Source organism: Nicotiana tabacum, chromosome 22 (genome assembly GCF_000715075.1).
Source record: "Nicotiana tabacum cultivar K326 chromosome 22, ASM71507v2, whole genome shotgun sequence".
Lineage (NCBI taxonomy): Eukaryota > Viridiplantae > Streptophyta > Magnoliopsida > Solanales > Solanaceae > Nicotiana > Nicotiana tabacum.
Genome location: NC_134101.1, coordinates 121,503,813 through 121,530,602, shown reverse-complemented (window position 1 = coordinate 121,530,602; position 26,790 = coordinate 121,503,813). Strand labels below are relative to the sequence as shown.

The 26,790-nt window shown below is 39.0% G+C and overlaps 1 protein-coding gene across 1 annotated transcript; it reads left to right on the top strand.

Annotated features, from left to right (window-relative positions):
• The first annotated feature begins 19,599 nt into the window (after positions 1-19,599).
• On the top strand, positions 19,600-20,004 carry LOC142176039 (uncharacterized). The gene has a single exon (XM_075243079.1). It carries the CDS (start codon positions 19,600-19,602, stop codon positions 20,002-20,004), a length of 405 nt encoding a protein of 134 aa, XP_075099180.1.
• The last annotated feature ends 6,786 nt before the right edge of the window (positions 20,005-26,790 follow it).

Here is a 26,790-nt window from a genome sequence, read left to right as displayed (position 1 = left end):
GAACCTATTAACTCTAGCCCGTCTAAGCTCTGGTGGCAAATAATGACGAAGAAAAGCTTCTATAAACTCTTGCCATATTGTTGGAGGGGCATCCTCACCTCAGAACAATTCCCAAGACTCGTACTAATTAACTGCAACATCTCGGAGTCTATAGGAAACTAGCTCAACTGACTCAGTCGTAGTAGCCTTCACTACCCTTAACGTCCTCTACACTCTATCAATAAATACTTGAGGGTCCTCGTTTGGATCTCCTCTAGTGAATACCGAAGGGTCTAAATAATAAAGTCACGAACCCTCGCACTGACGGACCTATCTTCATAACCAATACCTACTTCCTGACGTTGAGCCTGCACGGCTACTAATCGGGTCAATAGCTGAATAACATCTTTTATCTTCTGACCCAGTGTATCTGGATAAGGTGTTGAATGTACAGGGGAAGGCACTGGAGCTGGTGCCCCTCGAAGCTCTTCTGGAAAGGGCGGGGTATGTGAAGTCTGAGATGGAATCTCACTATGACACTCTCCCTAAGCCGTGGTAACTCGTGGCGCTCGACTAGTAGTATCGCTAGCCACGGACTTTCCTTTTTGGGATGTTGTAGTCTTTGGATCCATCGCTGAAAATATAACCTATCATTAGGAACATGAATTCTTGTATTGCACGATCTAAGATAAAAAGAGAGGATAACATCATATATGTCCTGTAGCCTCCTGTCTATAAGTGTGGTGCACAACACACACATAAACAAAGACTCTACTAGACACGGTCTGTAGATAACCCTAGGACAGAACTGCTCCGAAACCACTTTTGTCACAACCCAAACCGATGGGCTGCGACGGGTGCTTGAGTCCTACTTGTCAAACACCCTTAAGCATGCATCTAATATATAAACCTGAATAACATCTGCTGAATTACTAGAATAATATACATGAAGGAAACCTGCCCAAAAAGGCATATGTACATATATGTGCAAGATATGTAGGGCGAGCCGACAAGGCTGCTATAGACAACTATGTACCTCAAAATTGGAAGTCGGCAAGGCCACATACTATCCAACTAGACATACTATCTACAGACCTCTAATAGAAATATAATTGTACAAATACGAGACTGAGCCACGTCATACCGATATATATATACAAACATATCGTACCAAAATCAAAAGCAGCTCCGGATCAAGTGGAGCACGCCAACTCTCACTGATTAAGGATCCTAATAAGGGGGACCGTCAGCATGCCTACCTGCACCTGCGAGCATGAAACTCATGCCCCGTGAAATAGGGTGTCAGTACGAAAAATGTACTGAGTATGTAAGGCATGAAAATCAGTACGTAAAACACATAGATGAAACATGGAATAAAGAAATTCATCTGTAAATCTGAATAACTTTGTAAATTTTGAAAATTTATAATATCATGCACGTGCATATAAATGTCGTGTCATGCATGGGTATAGGTGTACATAATATCATCAAGCCTCTGAGGGCATCTCATCATATAGTCTCAGCCACTGTGGGCAACATCATCAACATATACCAACTGATCAGGTGGTGGTGCGTATATAACGTCGTAACCTTTTTCACATATCCCATATACATAAATATATACATATAAATACGCGTATACAATGCCGTTTGGTCATGGGTCAATGTAAATGCATAAATAAATAAAATGCATGAAAATATGTTAAAAATCTCAATATTATTTTTGGATAAGCTTTATCAATTGTATATTATTTTGAGATCCATGAACAGAAGATGTAATAATATGTCATATGGGAATCAAGAACATAGAGACCCCCAATATTTCTATGAATAGAGTCATTTATAAAAACTGTCCATTTGCTCGTTTCTTTTGTATAACTTGAACCATGCCAAAAAGAAAGAAGGGATGTCTTTAACATATCTGGAGTAGGGAAAACTCCCTATAATATTCTTGGCGAAGATTGCATCGTACTCTTTTAGAACCGCAAAAATTGGATGGAATTAAGCTTCTGTTCTTTGAAGTATTTTGAACGAACTAAGCTTATGTTCTTGTAGTATTGAACTAGGAAAGAATATGTTCCTTGCTTTTAGGATTTTGGACATTTTTGGTTCTTTTGTCTAAAATAAAATGGAACAAGATTGTAGTAAGCCTTTACTTGTTAAATTCTTATTATTCTTAGTTAGCCACCTAGGCATAGAATTACTAAGAGTCATTCTCTTAGTTTTGTGGCTTTGTGCCACGTTTTTGGGGGGAGGGATTAATCTTATCCACTAATTTTATTAATTAACTAGGTAATGTCCTGTTACCCGGTAATTAATCAATTATCCGTATAATTAAGAATTATCTCAAATTACCTAAAATACTACGCATTTTTAATATACTTTATACATCATACTATCACGGCCATATGATACCTTGTATGGTACTAGTCCATAAATATCAGGTAGTATTGCTCGATCTATATTTTATCTCAAATTGGCCACTTTCAACGAAACTCATTTTCTTTAATTCGTGTACCCTTTATCCTTCATGACACTTATTTATCGCTTGTTATAAATAGCATAAATACATTGACCCCAAGATAATCTCATTCCCGAGTCTACGTCGATTAACTGAAGACGAAACTTTTAACATATGAAAACACGAGATATAACAGAAACATTATGCACAAACCTGAGTTCTAGGGCCGGTTGGCTAAATGGGCCGTAGAGATTAGCGGGTACGATATCGAATATGGACCCCGAACCGCCATCAAATCACAAATTTTTGCAGACTTCGTTGCCGACTTTACACCGTCCTTACTACCCGAAGTCGAAATTGTTGTTAAACTTGGGGACTTTCTCAAGAATCTGGACCCTCTTTACGGACGTTGCCTCGAATGAAAAGGGATCCGGACTCGGCATCGTGTTGAAACCGCCTACGAGTAACGTAGTTAGGCAGTCTATTAGAACTGTGAAATTGACTGACAATGAGGCCGAATATGAGGCCATGATTGCAGGTCTCAAATTAGCTAAAAGCCTTGGGGCCGACATGGTCAAAGCTAAGTGCGATTCCCTCCTTGTGGTAAATCAAGTCAATGGGACGTTCGAAGTAAAAGAGGAACGAATGAAAAGGTATTTAGACAAATTGCAGGTAACACTGCATCAATTCAAGGAATGGACCTTACAGCACATGACCTAAGATCAAAATAGCGAGGCCGATGCTCTGGCTAACTTGGGGTCATCGGTTGATAACGATGAATTCAGCTTAGGAACTGTCGCACAACTCATGAAATCGGGAGTAGAAGTAGGTAATGCCAAAATAAACTCAACAAGTTTAACTTGGGATTGGAGAAACAAGTGCATAGACTATTTGAAGACTGGGAAGTTGCCCTCGGATCTTAAAGAATCGAGAGTTCTACGCATGAAGGCGGCCAGGTTTAGCCTGTCCGAAGGGACTTTGTTCAGAAGAACATTCGACTGCCCGCTCGCCATATGTTTGGGGCTGGTAGATACCGAATATGTCTTGAGAGAAGTTCACGAAGACACCTATAAAAACCATTCGGGGCGGAATCTTTGGTTCGGAAGATGCGACGGTTGTCAAAGGCACGTATCGATGATCCATCAACTCGGAGAGCTACTCCATTCGGTCTTGTCCCCATGTCTATTCATGAAATGGGGAATGGACATCGTCAGTCCCCTACCATGGGCACCTAGTAAGGCTCAATTTGTATTGTTTATGACCAATTATTTTTCTAAATAAGTCGAAGCTCAAACGTTCGAAAAAGTCTGGGAAAAAGAAGTTATTGACTTCATTTGGGACCACATAATATGCCAGTTCGGGATATCGGCCGAGATCGTGTGTGATAACGGGAAGCAATTCATCACAGCAAGGTAAACAAGTTTTTCAAAGACCACGAGATTAGAAAGATACTATCCACACCCTATCACTTAGTGGGAATGGACAAGAGGAATCTACAAACAAGACATACTCCAAAACTTGAAAAAGAGGTTGACCGATGACAAAGGGAAGTGGAAGGAAATTTTGCCCGAAGTCTTGTGGGTATACCATACAACTTCGAAATCTAGTACCAAGGCCACCCTATTTTTATTGGTCTATGGCTCCGAAGCACTAATACTGGTCGAAGTGGGAGAACCGGGCCTTAGGTTCTGATATGCGGCCGAAGAATCGAACGGTATGGTAATAAGCACGAGCTTGGAACTATTGGATGAAAGACGTGAGGCCTCCCTAGTCCGGTTGACCGCCCAAAAACAGTGGATAGAAAGGTATTACAACCGAAGAGCCAACCTCTGACACTTCAAGATTGGGGACTTGGTGTTAAGAAAAGTAACACTGCACACCCGAAACCCGAACGAGGGAAAGCCGGGGCTAAATTGGGAAGGACCATATCTAGTCATCAGAATTACGAGCAAAGGCTCGAACAAACTCAAATCAGGAAATGGTGCACAACTACTGAACAACGGGAATGTGATGCACTTAAAGTGGTACTACTGCTAAGGTACGATCTCATTTACCTCTTTATAATATTATTAATCGGGCTAACACTTGCAGACAACATCCAAAGGAGAATGTGACTATTAGGTCAGAAAGCACGCGTTGCACTCTTTTTCCCTTGAACCGTTTTTATCCCAAATGGGTTTTTCGGCAAGGTTTTTAACAAGGCAACAGTAAATTATGCTAACTTAGATTCGAAGACTGGTTTTAAATCGGAGTCAATGGTCGCATCAACAATATCCGATCCCTCTCAAGATTGACCTCAAATACTGGGGGCCATCACCCTCGGCTTAAGGTTTCTTAGCAAAGAAAGAACGAAACTTTGTACTTGAACGGCTTTGGTTCGGTGGTTAGGATTCATTGTAAGGGCCAAACGGTCAAGCGAATCGTACCCGCATAGGCCACCTTAGCCATAATACAAGCTTCTACACGTTTTTGATCATGTACTTTACACACAAAAATGAAAGAAAGTTTTCACCTTGCTATTACGTATTTTTGCCTCTTAAAGCATCGAGCCTAAGGGCTATCCCCATTCCTGGACTATTGATCCTAAGGGATACCCCTATTTAGGGATTATCGAGCCCTACCCCTATTCAGGGATTATCGAGCCTAAGGGATATCCCTATTCGGAGACTATCGAGCCCAAGGCAACCCCTATTTAGGGATTATCGAGCCTAAGGGATATCCCTATTCGGGGACTATCGAGCGCATGGGCTACCCCTACTCGGGGACTGTCATCCAAAATAAGTTTGGACAACTCGGGATTCCAAATCCCGAAGGCACAAAACCTATTAGGTAGTGCCTAAACACAAAAAGTTGCAACCACCGTAAAAAATAGCTCGGAGACGTCCGAAGCCCGTAATCAAAACATAAGGCCTTCATAAAAATTCAAAACCTGCTAAAAGGTTACCCTTGGCAAAAACATCATCTAAAATCACTTAAACATCTTGGGAAAACTTCTGGTCACCTAGAGTTTTCAAAGCTTCGAGCAAATAAAGTTGCATCGAAGTCAGGCTCTGTTCGGACCTCCGAACAACAAGTGACTTAATACTACATTTGATTTTATCCTAAGGCATTAGAAATATTTACAAGAATAGAATTTATGAAAAGATGCTAAACAAGTAGAGACTCGAAATTGCCAAAAAAGAAAATTTTTATATATTCCGGAATGTATTAACAAAGGCCCAACAAAAACTGCCCCAAAATAAACAAAATAATATACACAATACAAAAACTAAAAAAGTTCTAAGGCATTCATGCCTAATCTTCACCGGGGCCCGATTTGTCATTGATAAGTTGGTATTTTACCAACTTATCTTGTCTTTAAGCCTATATTTTTGCTATGATTGATGTGATAAAATCACGTGTTTAATGTCATTTACTTCTATATTACAGGTTTTATGTGATTTAGAAGTGATGTTGAAGAAACCAAGTAAAACAAGTCAAAAAGAGGCTAAAAAGAGGAAAATATGGTCAATGCCCTCAGTGGTCGCAATTGCGACATAATCTTGAGAATTGTGAAGATTACAGACTTGGGTATTGCGAGAAAATTATGGGAATTGCGAAGGAATATGATCTAGCCAGTCATCGCAAATGCGAAAAAGACTTCGCAAATGCGAAGTCAACCAGGGGAATCAAACTTTGCAAATGCGAAGTCCTCTTCACAAATGCGAAAGTGCACAGTATAGCCATACTTCGCAATTGCAAACCTTTGTTCGCAAATGCGAAAATCGAGCTTCAGACCTGGGCAATTCTGGAATTTTACATTTTTGGCCCCAAACCATTTAATACCCGACTAGGCACATTTGTAAAATATCTTTGGCATATTTCTAGTTCTTAGGGCTTGAGAGAACAAGGTTGGAAGCTAGGGCTTTGCACACACACTTTGGTCTTGAAGATTTGAAGCTTTTGGTTGAGAATTTCTTACCAATTTATGTTGCTTTCTTCATTTCCTTGCTTTGTATTGTATATCTAAGTGTGTAGTATTTTATTCAACACTTAAATCTTGTTTATGGAAATATTCATGTTTAAAGTGTGGATTAAATACCTTGTTGTGCTTATGTGTTGAATAATTTTTACGCTTTTATGAAGTAAGTTATCGTTACTTTAATTATTCTTGTTCATTAATATTTTCAAAGGGATTAGCTAACCATAGGACTCGCCCAAAAACTCCGAATTAATTTTGGAAAAGATAATTTGGGGTTGGGAAAGATTAATTAACAAGAACTTGAGGTTTTAACCCTCATTTTATAGATTCTACCTAGGGATAGGATTGAACTACTTATACCTATATTCGGTTGTGCTTATTCTCTTAATTGGGTTAGGAATAATTCAATTAGGAAGTTTTTTAGTCTTCGGAAGAAGCTAATTAAGAAATAATTATCCGTGGCTAATTAACATAAACTCACTCATATTTGTAAAATCGTGAAATACATTGAATCGTTACTTGAGTGTAATTCCCGATGCATTCATCCTTGTAGCCATTGATCATTTTACTTGCTTTCTAGGTTAGTTTACATTTCGGTATTTAGATATAAAATATTTTCTCAAATCAATTCTTAGTGTTTGGCATTGCATGATAAGTGATAATTCTCTTACATTCCTAATCGCCTACATATTGTTTTCTGTGGGATTCGACCCCGACTTATAGTTGGGTAGATTATATTGCGTGTGACCATGTCCATTTACTTTTTAGTAGTGGATTTGGACGTCATCAAAATTGGCGCCGTTGCCGGGGAACAATTTGGCGTAATTTAAGTTATTTGAGAAATAAGTGTAAGTGCTTTGGTCCAAACTTGTGAATATTTGTGTAATTATTTTTCTTACCTTGGTCTATTTTTCTTGTTTGTTTCTTATTTATTTTCTTATTTTTTTGAAAAAATGGCATCATATAATGAAAATTGGTCAGATGGTAGTTGTTCATACTTTGATGACCCTTGTCCTTATTGTGGAGGACCACACTTGTGGCAAAATTGTTTAAATTCTCCAGGGGGTGGATTGTGCGCACAATTTCAAACCCATGAGTGGAGTATTTGTGATAAGTGTGGTTTTTAAAATGGTCATTGGGATGATTATGCTTATTTGTCCTTCCCTTCTTCAAGCCCCTGCTATGATGATTCTACTTTTTTGATGAAAATTATAGGGCTATGGAAGTGGAAGAAGTTGAGCATGGCCGAAATGGAGAGTTCAAGCTCATGTTGGAGTGCCTACTTGAAGGAGGAAACAAAGAACAAAGTGCCTTGGAGGAGCTTTTGGAGAATAGTCTCCAAAATGACTTGGCACTTGAAAGGTTGCACTCATAAATGGGAGAAATGCGTGAAGCTTTAGAGGTCCAAAAATCCTCAGAAGTTAATGATATACAAAAAATTTCCTTAGATGTGGAATACGGAAATCCTTCCTTGGCACTCGATCAAAACCAAGAAGAACTCTCAAATGCTCAAGATGAGAAGATGATGCTCATATTGGAGACCATTCTTGAAAATGAGGAGAAGCACAACTTTGCACTCGAGGACTTGAAACAAGGTTTGGCTTACAATGATGAACATATCCGCAATTTGGAAGATCAAATGAAAATATTGGTTGAGGATCACTATGCCCACCAACTTGAAAGTGTGGAAGGAAGTCAAGAAGAGTCCGATTTCGAGGAAGAAAGTGAGCTCTACTTTGAGGAATCAAGAATTGAACATCTGCCAACCGACTCCATGAGTGTTAATGATGCCAAGAAAAATATGGAATTAGAGTCAACCGGTATAAATGAAAATGTGGTTGAGATTGACTCTAATCCGAGGGAAAAAGAGGATGTCAAAATTCGAGAAAAATTGCAAGTTGGAGGTTTGAAGTCACATTCCAAGCATTTTTCAACATTGGAATTGTGTGGTGATATGGAAGTTGAACTACACGAATCAATGAAGGACTGCGAGGAGGAAAAACTCATACCATACATCCTACAATTTGAGGGAACAAGAAAGCAAAATGACATTCCTCACATGAGAGCCAAGAAGTGCAAAATGAAGAATTTAAGGCTTGGCTTGATCATCGACTTACCACCCCTCATCGCTCGTGGTCACAAGCTTGATTCCAAGCTAGGTGCCCAATTCATATCATCCAAGTGGAGAGAAAAGTGGTAAAGCTGTTTTGCGTTGTGCCACAACATTAAAAGCAGCGCTTGGTGGGAGGCAACCCATCGTTTTTCAAAGTTTGTAGTCATTTTTGAAATTTTCTTTTGTATAATAGCTTATTATACTTTTACTAACTAATATGCCAAGTTTCATTATTTTTGGAGTTAATTTGAGTAGGTCGGAGAGGCGGAGAGCATGAAAGGCAGTAGCCATTGAAAAATGCAGGGGCAGTTTTCGCATTTGCGAAACTTTCCCATCGCAATTCCCCAAGTTTTGTCGCAATTGTGACAACAACATGTTTCATTGACCTTCGCAATTGTGAAGGCTGTGTCGCAATTGCGACATCAGAGAGGTAAAAGCAGACACTCACTCATTTTGAACAAAAATTGAAGAAAAAAGACCCTAAGGCTCTCAAACTCTTGTCTTCCTCACCCTCACCACTGTAAAACTCCATCAACGCTCACTCCTAATTGCATGGATCCAAGTATGAAAGTTTAATCACTCTTTCTTCTTTTTCTTCATCTTCTTCTTCTTCTTTATTCTTCTTTGATTCTATGCCACCCTAAAGTCCAAATGGGTATCATTCTCTGCCTGGAATTGTTCAAATATTTGTCAAAACTTATATCAATTTCTGGGTGAGGTTGGTTGAGAGTGTGTGATTATGCTCTTTGCTAAAAATTTGGGGAAGTTTGAGTACCCAAAGCTTGTCTAATAGAAGTGAAGTTTTTGTGCTTTTTATGTGATCGATGAAAGGCCCGAATGAAATTCTTGGCCGAAACATCGATATTTTTTGATTCATGGTTGTCTATGAAGTTTAATGCATGATTTATGTTTAAACGATGATTGGATTCACTGAAAATGACTTTGATTCCAAAACATTAGGGCTTAAAAAAACTGTCCTCTGAAAAAGGTGAGGCTGGGGACGATGAAATTGCAATTTCGAAGGCCTTTTCGCATTTGCGAAAAAGTGGTCGCAATTGCGAAAAACCCAAGTCCCAGCAACCTTCGCAATTGCGAAACTTTCATCGCAAATGCGAGCTTATCAGAGGCCAGTGTTCTTCGCAATTGCGAAGAATATTTCGCAAATGCCACCTTTGATAACATCGCAATTGCGATGATTTCTTGGGAATTGCGATATCAGAGAGCAGACAATTGAAAATTTGAAAATCCTAAAAAAATTCTAAGGCTGGGTTTCAACTGTCCGATCATTCCTTTGGCATATTTGATTCATTTTGCACTATTCTCCATAGCCATACCATGTTTTCACTCTTATCATTTGTTGACAGGCGCTATAATTGGAAAATGAGCTCCAACTCTGAAGGATCCGCAAGTGACAACCCCTTTGGAACTGAGCAGAACTTTGACCAACACTGGTTCTTGTCATTGGAATGTCAAGAACGGTAATTTGAAAACCTGATCTCGAAGAATGTGCTCCCGGAAAGTGGTATACTGCTAGACAACGTCCAGGAACGTCTTCCTGAGTTCTATCAAAGGCTAATGGCCATGGGATGGAACTGTTTTGCCCCTCAACCTTGCCGAGCAAATGAGCAATGGGTGAGGGAATTTTTTGCCAACCTCCCAGCTATCAGGCTAAAAAAGCCCAAGATGAGAATTCGAGGCAAAATGGTGCACATTGGGGCTAAAACTGTGAATCACTTCTATCATTTGCCAGACCACGACATGGCCCCATTCAGGGCAAAAGATTGTACTTTAGGGGAGTGATTGGTGTCCAAATTATGCCCGGGGGCAGATGTTCCATGGGCAGCTGAGAAGAGAGGGATCACATCCAAAGAATTCACTGCCGAAGCAAAGATATGGCTGGCCATCATATGCAGTCGTATCTCCCCTGTGTCGAACATATGGAACATCCCGGTCACGAAAGCTTAGATGATAGCCTGCATCCTTGATTGTATTCAGCTGAATGTTGGTGAAATCTTCATCAATGAACTAAGAGAGTATCAGATGCAGAATAGTCCATCATTGATATTCCATCGTTTATCACTGAGCTGTGCCAGCTTGCTGGGGTGGAAGAGGCTCCGGGGGACAATTGGATAGAGCCGGGAAAGCCTCTAAATCCATTAAAGAAGAGAGGAGAGGGTGGCGCAGTGAAGAGAAAAAAAAGAAAGATGGGTTCTTCTTCTCAAGTTGATTCGAGTAGTCAGTCATCATCCTCTGCAGGAGGACCATTGTTGTGCTTAGTGAGGAGATGCGAGTGATTCGTGAGCTAGTAGCTGGCCTCCCACAGGGACCTAGGGAGACATCTAAGGGACCCGCTTACACTTCAAAGAAAGATTCCCAAAAATACCTTGGGGATCATAGGAAGCAGGGGGATCACCTTACGGCGCTAGAGAAGGCATACTCTGATCTGGCCAAGAAGCATGGTGAGTTGAGTAGTTCCCATGGCAATCTAGAAAAGGCACACACTCAAATGAAGAAAAGGGAGAAGAAAAGAGACAAATTCTTTACTCGCATGTGGAAGGGTGTAAAGGGGTTGTGGAAAGTCCTAAAGCCTCAAGACCCAATGCCATCGACCAGGCCGGTAGATGATGATAATGTTCCTGTTCATTGGTCCGAGGAAGAAGGTGAGGAGGATGATTCTGACTCAGATAGCGAGGAGAGCACTTGATGCAGTATTCAGGGAGCACTTTCCACCATTTTACTCTATCATGTTTTGTTGCATTGGGGATATTGCAACATCTTTAGTTGGGGGTGGCTTCTTGTATAACTGTTATTAAGGCAGATTGGTACTGTAGTTGCTTTCATTTTGTTGTTAGTATATTTTCATATGATGTGTGATATTATTATGTTTAGTAGCTTCTTAATTTCTTGTCGTTATATCTATTATGTTTTAGTTACTTGATGTTTATATATATATATATATATATTATGTTTTAGTTACTTGATGTTTATTAACTTCTTAATTTTGGTTATTAGCTTCTTAAATTTTTTTTATAGAATGTTTTATGCTAGTGGCGATATCCTTGGTTTTCTTTATACCACGGTTCTTTTTCTAAGGATGCCAATTTTCATTTTGAACCGGGTAAATGTTAGTAAATTTTTGTCGACTTTTCCCGATAATGGATGGATAGACAACTTTCTTAAGGGATTTAGCCTTGTAGCTTAGATATAGCTATGTTAATATTAGGAAGAATAAATGGTTTGGGTTGGAGTTTGTGCCCATTGAACAAGTTGTGGCTTGCTTGGTACCAACATGATTTTAACCTTGGCATATGAATTTTTGGTTGTTGAAAAAGAAAAATAATTAAAGTAGAGATGTCATGACTTTTAGACTCAAATTTTGGCTCTTTAATTCACTAAATAGCTTCCTATGCTATATGTAACCTCTTTGAGTCATTGGTTTCAATTAGATTTTGGATTTGTATTCCACTTGAGTGTTCATGTGCCATGTGTGATGAGATTTATTGTGAGTTCTTTTGCATTACTTGTAGTTTAGAACTTGCCCGAAATGTGCTTCAAGACGAAATTATAGACTAACTTGGTTTGAAAAATGATATTAGGACCGCTATTGTGCCTTAAATTTCCTACCCTTGAATAGTTTCCCTAGTCTTTGGAAACCATGTTACAAGCTTTAATCCTTTGTTCTATATTGATCTAGCTTTTGGCACCCTACTTCCCTAAGTACTTTGAAAGTGTAAACATGGAAAGTTGTGATGTGGAAGTTGTTTAAAAAGGTGGAAGGTAGAAAAAAAAAGTGAAACCTTCTTTGATTTTGAAAAGGAAAGAAAAACAATGGAATAAAATGATAAAAAGTTGTGAATAAAGGGAAGACTAGGTGTGGAATAAAAAGTGAAGAAAGGATGGAGAATGTTTTCGAAAGAAGTGGATTTTGAGTGTAAATTTTGTAGTGCTTGGAGATGTTTTGAGTCATTCTAACCAAAATTGTACCCCACCTTAACCAAAAGCCTAGACTACAACCCTTTAAGTCTTAATTGATTTTGAACCAAGTTGTCTACATTAGTGGAGGAATACATGAAGGGCAAGCCTATGGTACTACTTGTAAGCATTTGAACATCTTTTTGAGAGAGAGTTAATTCTTTCCACTTGATATCCTATTTGTGTTTTGAATTAAGATTTATGAGTGTGGGATCCTCTCTTAAATGTGAGGGCACATGAAATTTGAGTTGTGAATTGAATCCCATTTTCAATTGGAAGAAATGACCAAAGAATGATAATTGTGATAGAGAAGCAAATTTTGAAGCTTTAGTGTCATGACTTGATTTGCTACTTTGATTTGCATAGTGTTTGGGCATTTGAAATGTAATGAAGTTCATGAAAAGTGTTCGGCAATTCATATGCATTGGTTTAATTGTTGGTACCAATCGAAGCCATGCATTTGTGCTTATAGTAGACCTTTTTGGCTTAGCATGGTAAAGATGTAGTTGAGTTAAATACTTGAGAGGAGATTTTGTGGTTTTCATTGCTTGAGGACAAGCAATAGTTTAAGTTTGGGGGTTTAATAAGTTGGTATTTTACCAACTTATCTTGTCTTTAAGCCTATATTTTTGCTATGATTGATGTGATAAAATCACGTGTTTAATGTCATTTACTTCTATATTACAGGTTCTATGTGATTTAGAAGTGATGTTGAAGAAACCAAGTGAAACAAGTCAAAAAGAAGCTAAAAAGAGGAAAATCTGGGCAATGCCCTCAGTGGTCGCAATTGTGACATAATCTTGGGAATTGCGAAGATTACAGACTTGGGTATTGCGAGGAAAGTATGGGAATTGCGAAGGAATGTGATCTAGGCAGTTATCGCAAATGCGAAAAAAACTTCGCAAATGCGAAGTCAACCAGGGGAGTCAAACTTCGCAAATGCGAAGTCCTCTTCGCAAATGCGAAGTCCTCTTCGCAAATGCAAAAGTGCACAGTATATCCATACTTCACAATTGCGAACCTTTGTTCGCAAATGCGAAAATCGAGCTTCAGACCCGGGCAATTCTGGAATTTTACATTTTTGGCCCCAAACCATTTAATACCCGACTAGGCTCATTTGTAAAATATCTTTGGCATATTTTCAGTCTTAGGGCTTGAGAGAACAAGGTTGGAAGCTAGGGCTTTGCACACACACTTTGGTCTTGAAGATTTGAAGCTTTTGGTTGAGAATTTCTTACCCATTTATGTTGCTTTCTTAATTTTCTTGCTTTGTATTGTATATCTAAGTGTGTAGTTTTTTATTCAAAACTTGAATCTTGTTTATGAAAATATTTATGTTTAAAGTGTGGATTAAATACCTTGTTGTGCTTATGTATTGAATGATTTTTATGCTTTTATGAAGTGAGTTATTGTTACTTTAATTATTCTTGTTCTTTAATTTTTCTAAAGGGATTAGCTAACCCTAGGACTCGCCCATTAACTCCGAATTAATTTTGGAAAAGATAATTTGGGGTTGGAAAAGATTAATTAACAAGAACTTGAGGTTTTAACCCTCATTTTATAGATTCTAACTATGGATAGGATTGAATTACTTGTAACCATATTCGGTTGTGCTTATTCTCTTAATTGGGTTAGGAATAATTCAATTAGGAAGTCTTGTTAGTCTTCGGAAGAAGCTAATTAAGAATAATTATCCGTGGCTAATTAACATAAACTCGCTCATATTTGTAAAATCGTAAAATACATTGGATCATTACTTGAGTGTAATTCCCGATGCATTCATCCTTGTAGCCATTGATCGTTTTACTTTCTTTCTAGGTTAGTTTACATTTCCGCATTTAGATATAAAACATTTTCTCAAATCAATTCTTAGTGTTTGACATTGCGCGACAAGTGATAATTCTCTTACATTCCTAATCGCCTACATATTGTTCTCTGTAGGATTCGACCCCGACTCATAGTTGGGTAAATTATATCGCATGCGACCTTGTCCATTTACGTTTTAGTAGTGGATTTGGACGTCATCAGTCGCCAGAACCGTCGGAGCCTTTGGATCCTTCGGAACCCTTGGAGCCCTACACACCTTCAGGCTAAAAAAGTTTCTTCGCCTCGGCCTCAAGCTTTTTTGCCTCCACGATCTCGGCCAATAGGTCAAAGCCTCAAGCATGGATCTCTTCGAGGGTCTCCCTTCGAGAAAATCACCTCATATATTCAGTATTAGTCTTCAGGAGAGCCTCGGCTGCTTCGACATCGGCCTTGTACTGGGCCACCATCTCTTCGGCATCGGCGGAGGTTGTGTCCAACTTGGACTTTATTACTTCGTATTCCTTACCGAGGGCGTCCCGTTCTGCTAAAGCCGAGCTCAATTATGCTCGGAGATCATCATTCAGCTGGGACCGCTTATCGGCTTTCTTCTTTGCCACCCGAAGTTGAACCTCAGCCGATGCCAGCTTTACTTGGGGGGTTTCCTTCTCCGAAGCTAGCCGGTCCATTTTGATTTTTCACCCATCAGCCATGGCTTTGACCTCGTTCATTTCAACTCGGAGTTGGGCGATCAAGTCGATCTTCTACTGGACCTATGAGGTTTGGTCGTTAGTCGCCATGAATAGTTCCTAGTTTCTAACTTCAAAGACCTTTACCTTTTCGACTAGGTCGGCATGTTCCCGCCTCAGGGTCGAAGCTTCCTTCTGAGCCCTATCTAGCTTGGCCTGAAGGTCCTTGATGGCCCCGTTTTTTTGCTCGCCGAGAAGCTTGTACATATCCCTTTTTAAGACTGCTTCTTGAGCTCGAGCTCGAGCTGATTGGCCTCAACCCGGTACCGGAGAAAGCTCTCATGATGAAGTACCGAGGCCTGTAAAACAATGAAAGACGTGAGAGATATCAAAACCTAAGTAAAATTCAAAAATACTAATGATGCCTTACCCGGTTCAACGCTTGCTGCGCCTCATTGAAAAGACACGCACGTTCACCACGTTCATTTTTACTTGGTCTTCCTCGGTCACCAAGAATCGGAGATAGCTGGGTATTCTCATGGGAGCAGATAGAACCTGGGCATCCTCCGGACAGTAAGAATAACCGATCCCTTGCAACCGAGGTCCACACTCGGAGCGGGAAATTGATTAATCAATTTTGGGCTCGAATTCGGCCCGCCAGCTTCCGAAGATGTATCCTTCTTACGGACTTCCAAGTCGCCCAACCCGGAAAAATCTTTCAAAGTGGACGAGTCCATACCATCAAAGAAAGAATGAAGGGGTCATCCGCGCCGTGAACTCCTTCATTGGAATTCTCTTTTCCTTCTTGGGCCTCCTCGAGCATGGACTCGGTGTAGGAGGCCATCCCCATAATTTCTATTATATCAGGAGATTCCTTTGGAGCGGAGCCGACGTCTCGGGGGGTCTCAAACCCCGTCTCCATCTCGACCTCTTGACTTAGAGGGAGATCGGTCTCACGGCCCGCCCCCTCGACTGTGGCCTTCTCCCCGGTGAGGGTCGATCCGTGGGTAATAAAAATATCATCTTCTTCGGACTCATCCCTGAGCAGAAGATGCAAATCAGAATCCGGCGCCCGAGAGTTGGAGCTCTTCTTGGGTTTACTAGCCACTCTTTCTTTGGCTTCACCTCGGAGCTCCGGGAGCCCGAAGCCTTTCTTTTCTTCTTCTTATTTCCCCCAGCAGCCCCAGGATGTCCCATGATGGAGGGATCCACGGATAAGGACACGTCCTCGTCCCCTACCAAAGGCCTAAGTTCGATAGTCTTAGGCAAACCTACAAAAGAAAGAAGAAAGGTCAGCATGATGTGAATTAAAAGCACAGTAATAACTATTCGGATGAGGACCTTACCATGAGAACGAGCCTCCCATCGGCCCTTCTAAAGCTTGAGCCATGAGTTCTCAGAGTATGACGTGTGTTTACAGATGCCTTCGATCCACCCCTTGAGCTGGGGGACAACATTTGGAACCCGGGCAATAGTTGCATCACCACAAATGCAAACGGTGAGAAAGGAAATGAAGAAAAATTGGCACTTAAGGAAAGATTGCACGTACGAGATGCATTCTACATCTCGGGGAATGGCATGAACTCGGGAGGGATCAAGTCTTCGATCTTTACCCGAATAAAGTGTCATTGCCAATCTCGGTCTCGATATTCATCAATACTCAAAAAATAGGCCTTGCTGGCCCGGCGAGTAAGTTGATTAGTCCCCCTCGAAAAATTCGGGGATTGTACAGACGGAGTAGGTGGTCGATGGTGAACCGATGAGACTCAGTGTTATTCACAAAGTAACGGAGGAGGATCACAATCCTCCTAAGAGACGGGTGGATTTTGCCCGAGGCATACCTCGTACCTCTTGCAAAAATTCAGAACAACTGAATCTATCGGACCTAGTGTGAAGGGGTAAGTGTAAACACTTAAATACCCCTCCACATGGGTAGTAATAGAATCCTCGGGCCCTGGGACTACTATGCCTTTGCCTTCTTATTTACAGTCCTCCCGGACCATGGGAAGGACCTCTTCGGTGACGGAGCATATATACATTGATGATCCTTCACCCCTGTCCTGTATGGATGAGGGTTTCTCAACCTTGAAGTCGTATGCAATTGAGCAGCCCCCGGGAATAAACATTTTCAAGGGGGCTCGGGAGCCGGTTCGGTGGCAGCCACTTCAAGAGCAGCCGTTTTGAGGAAAACTATTTCGGGAGGAACCACCTTAGTATCGGCGGCCGGTTGGGAATATAAAGAAGCAACCTTTTGAGGAACTGATTTAGACGTTTTGGCCATTGTTATCTAGAAAAGTTTGGAAATTTAAAGAAAGAACAAGTTTGAAAGATGAAGATATAAAGGTATGAAAGAAGTTGATAACAGCTAGGGAATTCAGAGGCGGAAAGCTTGATCGGAAAGTGGAAAAAGAGCAAGGGATAGAAGCTTTTATAGGGGAAGTTCGCAACACTTCGCATTCGGAGGCAACCAGTCGATGGTTGACACGTGTCTGAAGTCAGGACGACACGACTGATGGGACATTTTGACTTCCTCGTCGCTTCTGTTATAATATACGGAGGAAGGAACCGGATAACAACTATTGTTTCTCATCATTTCGGCAAACCTACTCTCTGAGAAACGAGGGGACTATCTGTATATGGGTAAAAATGGGGCTAATGAGCACCCCGATTTTTCGGTTGTGCAAACGAAGCAAAGACGTAACTACAAGGAATCAAAATCGAAGCTAGGAGCCTCCCGTATCAAGGCCCAAATAAAACACCTGACCTTGGAGCCATCAAGACCATGCCCCCAGATCCGGTTCGAGCTCCGAGACCTCGGAAAGCATTGCCAAATGACCGCACACGATTTACAAAGAGTTGTGATATCCGTGCTCAATCGGATATCACGATGTAGATCTTGACCCGTATCGGCAGCAGATCAATGATTAGCGAAGATGAAGATTTTTACCTTTCTTAGAGTTGTACTTAGGGTAAAACTCCTCTACTATATAAAGGAGAAGTCTATTATTCAATAGACACACTGTAACATGCATATCAAGGCAATATAAACTTATTTTCTCTGTTTCTAAGCTATTCAAAAGTTCTGATTCTTGTTCATAACTTTTTATATATTTTTTGGCTACGAATCGAAGGCGGGCAAATTTTTAAGCCCATAACCAAGCTTGGATTCAATATTGGTGTTGGTTTGGCTATATATTCTATCTTTCATTTGTTTATTTAACATTATTAATCATTTGTATCAGATTAATTCACATATCCTTACAATCATATATAAATTCAATTGTTATCCATTTTAAAGGTAAACAAGATTAATCTAACCGTCATATACTGAACATCGTCCGGCCAAAACAAAGAAGCTAAACAAGTAATCAGTTTTCATTTGCAGAACTACGTAAATAAAACATTAATTTATTCTGACGTTTCCGATGATGTGACTATATAGCGTAACTGTCACGCACATGTACAAAAACTCTTCGGAATAGATTGGTTGCATGTTGACTTTGCCAAAACATTCACATTTCGTTGATGCAATTGGCAACAATATCGTAGTGGTATGTTTTAATAAATATTTTAGTCTTGCTGACTTGGTCACAAATTATAAAACATTTTTTTTAAGGCATGTGTACTAAGCTGATCCCAACTCAATTTTGATTAGGCCAATGACGTACATAGACTATTGGTGAAAATACAATTAATTACTATTGAAAAATAAAATAAGAGAAATGAATAAATATTCTTCAGGCCGAAGCGCGGATATCTCACTCTCTTTACGGAAGCCCACTGCGGAGTATCTTCACCGGTCCAGCAGTAATACTCTTGACTTGTCCCCTCCAGGATACAACAGCCCGACAACGTCGAATGACTTGAACAAACTCTGGACAAGTTGTTGAGTCCAAAGCTCCATCAAAATTAATACCTTCCTTCAATAAAAATAATATTCTCTTTTGTAGAGAATAAGTTGGAGACTTAGATTTTCTCCTTTTCTTAACTCTCTTTTTCACTAACATCAACCACACTTTTTACATGCATCCTACAACATTTTTCTCATACCAAACGCAAGGAAGAAACTATTGGAACCATGAACCCTACTCTTAATTTGAGATCAGACGAGAAGAAGAAAGAGCTCAATGAGCTTAATTTAGACCACATAGGTCTTAAGCAAGTTTTTGGTCGACCCGGTCCAGAGGCCTAATTTCTCATAACAAATGGACCATCTGATTTAAAGACAGGAATAAAGCCCAACACAAATAATTCTGGGCCCAATCAATATGACAATAGCACTCCATCTAGAAACCTTCTAGTAAATTCTATATCAAATACATGTAAATAAAGTAGTGTATTTGTTTTCTTTATTTTTCCATTATCCACAAGTTTGTTAGGCAAGAGCCAATCAAGTAGGATACATGTGTAGGTAGTTATAGAATAAGAATTTTACATTTTTGCTCAAAGGGCTTGTATAAATACACAGTGTACAGAATACTGTTTTGGCAGGAAATAAGATAGAAAATTTTCGAATCTCTGACATGGTATCAGAGCCCACTTTTTCAGCCTAGGAATATTCTCTTTGTTTTCATCAGCCTTCTCTTTTATCAGCTTTTCCATTCTTTAATATTCTTCTTCCATGGCACCTTCAACTGAAGAAACAACCCCAATTGTTGCTGCTCCAAAAATTGCACTCAATGATGCTACACATCATTTTTACCTTCATCCATCAGATTCTCCAAGGATGGTCTTGGTGAACTCCATTTCTTATGGAAAGAGTTATGGAGGCTGGCGTACGACCATTGTTATTGCTTTATCAGCTAAGAACAAGATTGGTTTCATTGATGGAAGCATCAAAGAACCAGATCTGAATTCAGACACTCACAAGGCTTGGAATAGATATAACGATATGGTTATATCTTGGTTGTTGAACTCCCTCTCAAAGGACATAGCAGACAGTGTGCTCTACTCCAAGACTGCAAAGGACATCAGGATAGAATTGGAGGCCAAGTTTAGCCAATGCAATGGAGCTCAGCTGTATTAATTGCAGAAAGAACTATCAGAACTTGTTCAAGGTAACTCTGATGTTGCAGGTTATTATACTAAGCTTAAGAAGATATGAGATGAACTAGATACTCTTAATACATGTGTTGTTTGTTCTTGTGATTGTTCTTGTGGAGGCAATGAGAATACTCTTAAGTCTCTTCAGGATGGTAGGTTGATTCAGTTTCTGATGGGTCTCAATGACACCTATGGTGGTGTAAAGAGCAGCATACTTATGATTTCTCCACTTCCTAATGTGAACCAAGCTTACTCTCTGCTCATTCAAGATGAGAAGCAGAGAGAAATTCATGTTGGTGTTCATCCTGCTGAATCAGCTTTTCTGGCATATAAGCAACAATTTAACAATCAGAAATTTGGGGATGGAAAGTACAAAGGAAACTTTGCTGGGAAGAAATCTAATTTGTTTTGTAATTACTGCAAAAAACCAGGGCATACGCTAGATAAGTGTTATAGGATTGTTGGATATCACCCGGATTTCAAATTCACTAAGCCTAGGAAGTTCCAAGGGAATGCTCACAGCAATGCAACAATTTCAGAAGACTTTTCTGTTAACACAACCAATGGAGCAGAAGGCACTTCTTCAGGAAAGGGACTGACACAGGAGCAATACAGTCAGCTGTTTCAGCTGCTTCAACAAGTGAAAATTAGTCCACGGAGTGAGGAAAATTCTGAAGCTATTGTTAATGCTAACTGTGCAAGTATAGATTTGCCTAATCTAAAACACATCATTTGTTTCTCCCATATTTATCCTAACACATGAATTATAGACTCAGGTGCTTCAAAGCATATGACCTCTAATATTTCTATTTTGTTCAACATCATATCTTTGTCTATACCTCTTTACATCAACTTGCCTAATTCACATAAAATTAAAGTCAGTCAAAAAGGGAGTGTGCATATTCTGCCAAGTTTAACCATTTATAATGGATTGTATGTCCCTGCTTTCAAGCTTAATCTACTTTCAGTTCATAAACTCACCAAGTATCTTAGATGTAACTTGTTGTTCACCTCTATTGGAACTATCTTGCAGGGCCCTTCAATGAAGAGGCCAGTGGTAGTTGGTGAAGTCATGGAAGGTCTCTACATCCTCAATCCAAAGTCCATCTCCACTAGTTTGCAGTTTCAGCATCAGTTTAGTTTCCAGCCTACTATTCAGTCTGTTTCAGTTTGTAATAATCTTAGTAAAACCAATGTTTCAGATTTTATTTCCTGTTTAGTTAATTTATCCAAAGATGTAAGCCTGTGGCACAAACGATTAGGGCATATGCCTCTTTCTAGTATGGGAAATCTATCTATGTTTCAACATCAATCTCTATCCGAATTAAAATCTCCTTGTGATGTTTGTTCAAAGGCAAGGCAATCTAAGCTTCCTTTTCATCCTAGCAGTATTTCTTCTACTTCTATATTTGAGCTTATTCATATTGACACCTGGGCCCCCTACAAAGCCCAAACTCATGATGGTTTCAAGTATTTTCTCACTATTGTTGATGATTTTAGCAGAGGAACATGGACATACCTCTTGAAAACTAAGAGTAATGCTTTTTCAGTCCTAAAATCCTTTTTTGCCATGGTGGAAAGGCAATTTAATACTTAGGTAAAGATTGTAAGATCTGATAATGCTATGGAGATAGGTACCAGTTCCATTTCCTCAGAATATTTTCTCCCAAGGGAATTTTACACCAAACTTCATGTGTTTCCACACCTCAACAGAATCGTGTGGTAGAGCGCAAGCACAAACACCTATTGGAAACTAGTAGGGCCTTACTATTTCAGTCTAATATTCCTATTATGTATTGGGAAAATGTGTTTTGATAGCCACTTTTCTAATTAATCGTTTCCCTCAAAGGTTTTGGGACTCAAATCTCCTTACGAGATCTTGTTTGGATCCAGTACTTCTCTTAATCACCTAAGGCCATTTGGCTGTTTATTTTATGTTGCAACTCTATCCTCTCATCGAACTGAATTTGATCCTATGGCTGTCAAGTGCATTTTTCTGGGATATCCCTTTGGGAAGAAGGGGTATAAGCTTTTAGATCTTTCTACCAAGAAAATTTTTGTTTCTAGAGATGTTATATTTTATGAAGATCATTTTCCTTTTTAAACAAATTCTTCTATTCCTGAAGTCTTTCCAATTTTACCTTTAACAGTTGATCCAGACACTCTTTCCTCTGAATTCACCCCTCCATCTCCTCATCTTATTACTTCATCTCTTGAATCAGTGTCTTCAGCCCCTCAGTCACCATCTCTTGTTCTTTCTCATGGCTTGGATTCCAATCAATCTAGTTTTTCTCCTTCTCCTTCCATATCTGCACCACCTTCTCATATCAGATCTTCTTCTCCCCTTTCAAGATAGGTACCTCCTGCTCCTCAAGTATCTTCTCTACCTGCACTAAGACAATCTCTTATAATACATAAAACACCCTCATATCTGGCAGATTATGTGTGTAACGCTGTTTATTTGACTGATCTAACATCTACTTGTTTTACAGCTAGCATTAAACCTAATGTTCTTCCCTTTTCAACCCTTTCTTCAACCAATCAAAGTTTACTAAATTCTACTTCCCATATATCATAACCTACTACCTTTACACAGGCAATGTTACACCCTGGTTGGCAAGAAGCAATGGCTAATGAATTTGCTGCTTTGGAGGCTCATAAAACTTGGAAAGTTGTGGAACTACCTAAAGGAATGAAAGTTTTATCTAGTAAATGGGTCTACAAAGTGAAACATAGATCAGATGGTAGTGTGGAAAGGCTCAAAGCTCGATTAGTAATAAGAGGAGACACACAGAGAGAAGGGATAAACTACAATGAGACTTTTTTTCCCGTAGTTAAAATGACTACAATCAGATACCTTATGGCAATTGCAGTTAAGAAAGGGTGGCCTTTATTTTAATTGGATTTTAACAACGCTTTTCTTCATGGTAATTTGCTGGAAGAATTTTATATGAAAATCCCTGCCGGTATGACTGTGTCGGGGCCTAACCTTGTTTGCAGGTTAAAGAAATCACTCTATGGGTTGAAGCAAGCATCTAGGCAATGTTATGCTAGGCTTACTACAGCCCTCAACTTTAAAGGATACACTCACTCCTCAATGATTATTCACTATTTTTCAAAATCACAGATTCTGGTGTTTCAATAGTTGTAGTTTATGTCGATGATATTCTACTTACAGGTGATGACCCTACTGAATTACAGCTGCTAAAGACTTTTCTTGACTTAGAATTTAAGATTAAAGACCTTGGTGAGACACATTTTTTTCTTGGTATGGAAATTATCAGAGAACAACAGGGGTTAATATTAAGTCAAAGAAAGTTTACCGTTGAACTTCTTGCTGAATTTGACTGTCTTAATTCTAAGATTGCTTCCTCTCCTTTGGACCCTTATTGCAAGTTGATGGCAGATTCTGGTAATCTACTATCTGGCCCCACGGTCTATAGACATCTGTGAGCACGTGATTTTTGCTTCACATGAAGTACTCCTACATATTTCCAAAATTAGATTTTTCCTTTTAATTAGTTATTATTTTAGGAATTATTATAGAATTTTCTTGATTGTTCGCATTTTGTGTGTATGTTTAATTTTATTTAAATCATAAGAAACACAAAAATATGTTGCATTTGCATTTAGGATTTAATTTTATATTTTTAGATTAATTAGTAAATTAGTGTTTCATAAAATTGGAAAATCACCAAAAATAACTACTTTTGCATTTTTATTGTTTAATCTCGAATTTGGGTAGTTTTCTTTAAATTTGGTTTTTAATTGGTCGTGTTAGTTATTATTTAGAAAAAAAGGAAAAAGACTTGAAGAAATCAGAATTTTGGGCCAAAATTCAAAATTTCCTAGCCCAAATCAATTTTCCCCCTTTGAAACCCGGTTAACCCAAGCCCATATCCGCCCATACCCGGTCTCCCCCCACTTAAAACTAAACGACCACGTTTTGATGGTGTCCAATCTGAGTCGTTGATTTCCACTTAATCGAACTGCTGAGAACTGGGGGGTCCTTTAGTATAAAGCTGTCCGAACTCTAACCCTCCCAGTTTCGTCTCTCTCATGCTCTCCATATTCAGAGATGCACCCTCAAGAATCCTAATTCGCCGCCCCATTTTCCACCATGTCCAGCTGACGGCGCCGCCCCCAAATCGCCCCAAATCAACACCTCAAAAACCTCACACTCTCCTCTTCCCTAATCTCCAACTTTCTTCGGAACTTGCCAAAACCTTTCGAATCTTAAATCCGACCTAAGCCCTAAATAATCCAAAACCCCCTGAGTCGAGATTTCATTAAAATTTAAGGTATATTTTGATTTTATTCATGTGTTCTTAACAAGAACACATGAGTTAATTCAAAATCGGCCGAAGATTTGAAGAATTGGAGACCCGTTTCAAATCCCTACTGTCCATGACCACTTCTTAGGTATTTGTTTTTATCTTATGTTATTTAATTTTTATTTTTATAGTTCTCTTCTCATCTTCTTCTATTTCTTTCTTTTATTTTCTAATTTTTATTTTACATTTTTTCATCTCTTCAAACCATTCGTATTTGCATGTTAGTTTTAGGTTTTTTTTAATTAGTATTTGTTTTCTGGTTTTAAGTTTGGATGTGTTTGATTTTTGTTTCTGTTTGGGCCCAAATTTATCGAGTCTTTAAGACTTTGTAATTGAGTATTCGTGAGTTTTGAGATTTCAATGTTGATTTGGGTTCTGAAAATCAAAAAGCCCAAAGAAGAAAGGATTCGAATTGGGTTTTGCAAGCCCAGGCTGGGTTTGAACAATTGGATCAATCTGACCCATGACCCATGGGTTCTTGGAGGTAAAAACAGGGATCCTAAGGGGTAGTTTAGGCATTTAGGTTATGGAATATTTATGTAACAGACTGAGGGAAACTTCCTAGAAGCTGTCATTGAGACTTAAGTGAAAACTGATTTTTTTTAAACTTAGGGATACTTAAGCAAAAATAAAAATTAGAAAAGATTTTAGATGCAAAACTTAGCTCATTTCTGCAGCCCTAAAGCTTGCCTATAAAGACACCTTTTTTCTTTAACAAGACAGATTTTGGAGATGAAAAAAATTCTGGAAAATTGAAAATGGTTGAGCTAAGAAAAGAACTTGAAAAACTCTTGTATTTTCGGTGGAAAAGTGGTCCAATTCTGCATTTAGTCTCTACATTCCAAACCTTCAAAAAATTTCTACCTTCTTCTGGGGTTAAAAAATGATTTGAGGGCTGTAGATCACTGTTCCATTGCTGATCTTGAGCTGAATTCTGCTATAATTTCCTGTTTTGTCAGGCTTACTGCTACTGCTGCTTCCTCATAGTTTCAGACTAAATTTCTGGTCTATTTTGCTGTTATTCAGGTACACACTTCTGCATTTTACCTAATGTAAGACCTAATTTGAAGTTGAAATGGAAATCTAGAGTTTTGAGTATAGTCACAATTTGTTTTGTTCATAGCTTAGTTCATTTTGTTTACTTGCTTTGTTCTGAGTTCTATGATACATTGCATTCTGTTGGTTATTGACAAATACTCTTCTGAGAGTTGGATTTGGTTTGTAATTAGTGGAGGAACTCAATCTTCTATTGAATATCTCATAGTTAGTTGTTGGTAATTTGAATAGGGATAGTGAATTTGTGAGTTTAACCTTATAAAATAGTGTAATGACAAGTTAACTCATTAAGACTGTTGTGACACATTTTTTTTAGTTAATAGTGCTTTGTTTGTGAAATGGATGGTGGAATGGATCTTAAGCTGTGGTTGATATACAGTCATTGTGAATAAAGAAAGAAAAGGGGCCTAAGAGTAAAGGGTGCACTGATTTACTCTTAGTATGTTTTTGAGCATGTTTAAGTTGGAAAGGGTGTTTTAAACTTTCAGAATGTTCAGCTAATTGATGCATGTTTAAACAGTCAGAATTCAGAAATGAAATAGAATATTAGTTCAATTTCGTGTCTCATGTAGTTTGTTGGTTGATTTGCATTCAATTGATTATGTATAATTACTGGTTCTGAAGAATGGGGCCTAAAGATGGTTGTAATTTAGTTTGAACTTTAAAATGAAATGGCACATCGTGCAATTGTTGTTATTGGAATAACTGGACTTAAGCAATTTTTTATATTTCAAAATAATATTATGGTTTAGTGATGCTTCACCCTTTGTTGTTTATTTGATTAAAATCTGACATGGGTCAGCTAGTGATTTTGAATCCAAATTCACGTTGTTTGAGTCCCGAGTTTGGCAACACTGCCTTTATCCTTAGGATTGGGCTTCCCTCCTTGGGCCTGAGCTAAACTATTGTGAAACCTATTATTTGGCAGCCTTGTAACGTTATTAGGCTATTGGGCCTCACGTTAGGCCCAAGCCTCAGAATAAAGATTGGACCTCATAAAAAAGTTAGTTCTTCTGTTTACTGAACCAAGTTTGAGCTTTTAAGTTTGAAGTAATTTCAATCCCTTCAAAACTGTTCTTAGTTAATTAGTTGGGTTTTTTAAAAGTAAATTGGAGGCATGCCATATTAGGTAAGACATAGTCTATGGCCCTCAAAAGCTTAGCTTGAATTTCCTTTAAAAATTGAAATCGAGGTGTGTCGTGCCAAACAAAATCTCAAAATGCATGGCCCTCCTTTTAATCTTTAGAAATCGAGGTGTGCCATTTAGTTGAATTTTCCATGGCCCTCGCAAACTCGAAATTGCGTAGTTGCTTTAGGCGCGCTATTGTAAAAATTACTTTCCTAAACTCGGGTGTGCATTTCATGTGACCCAAATACAA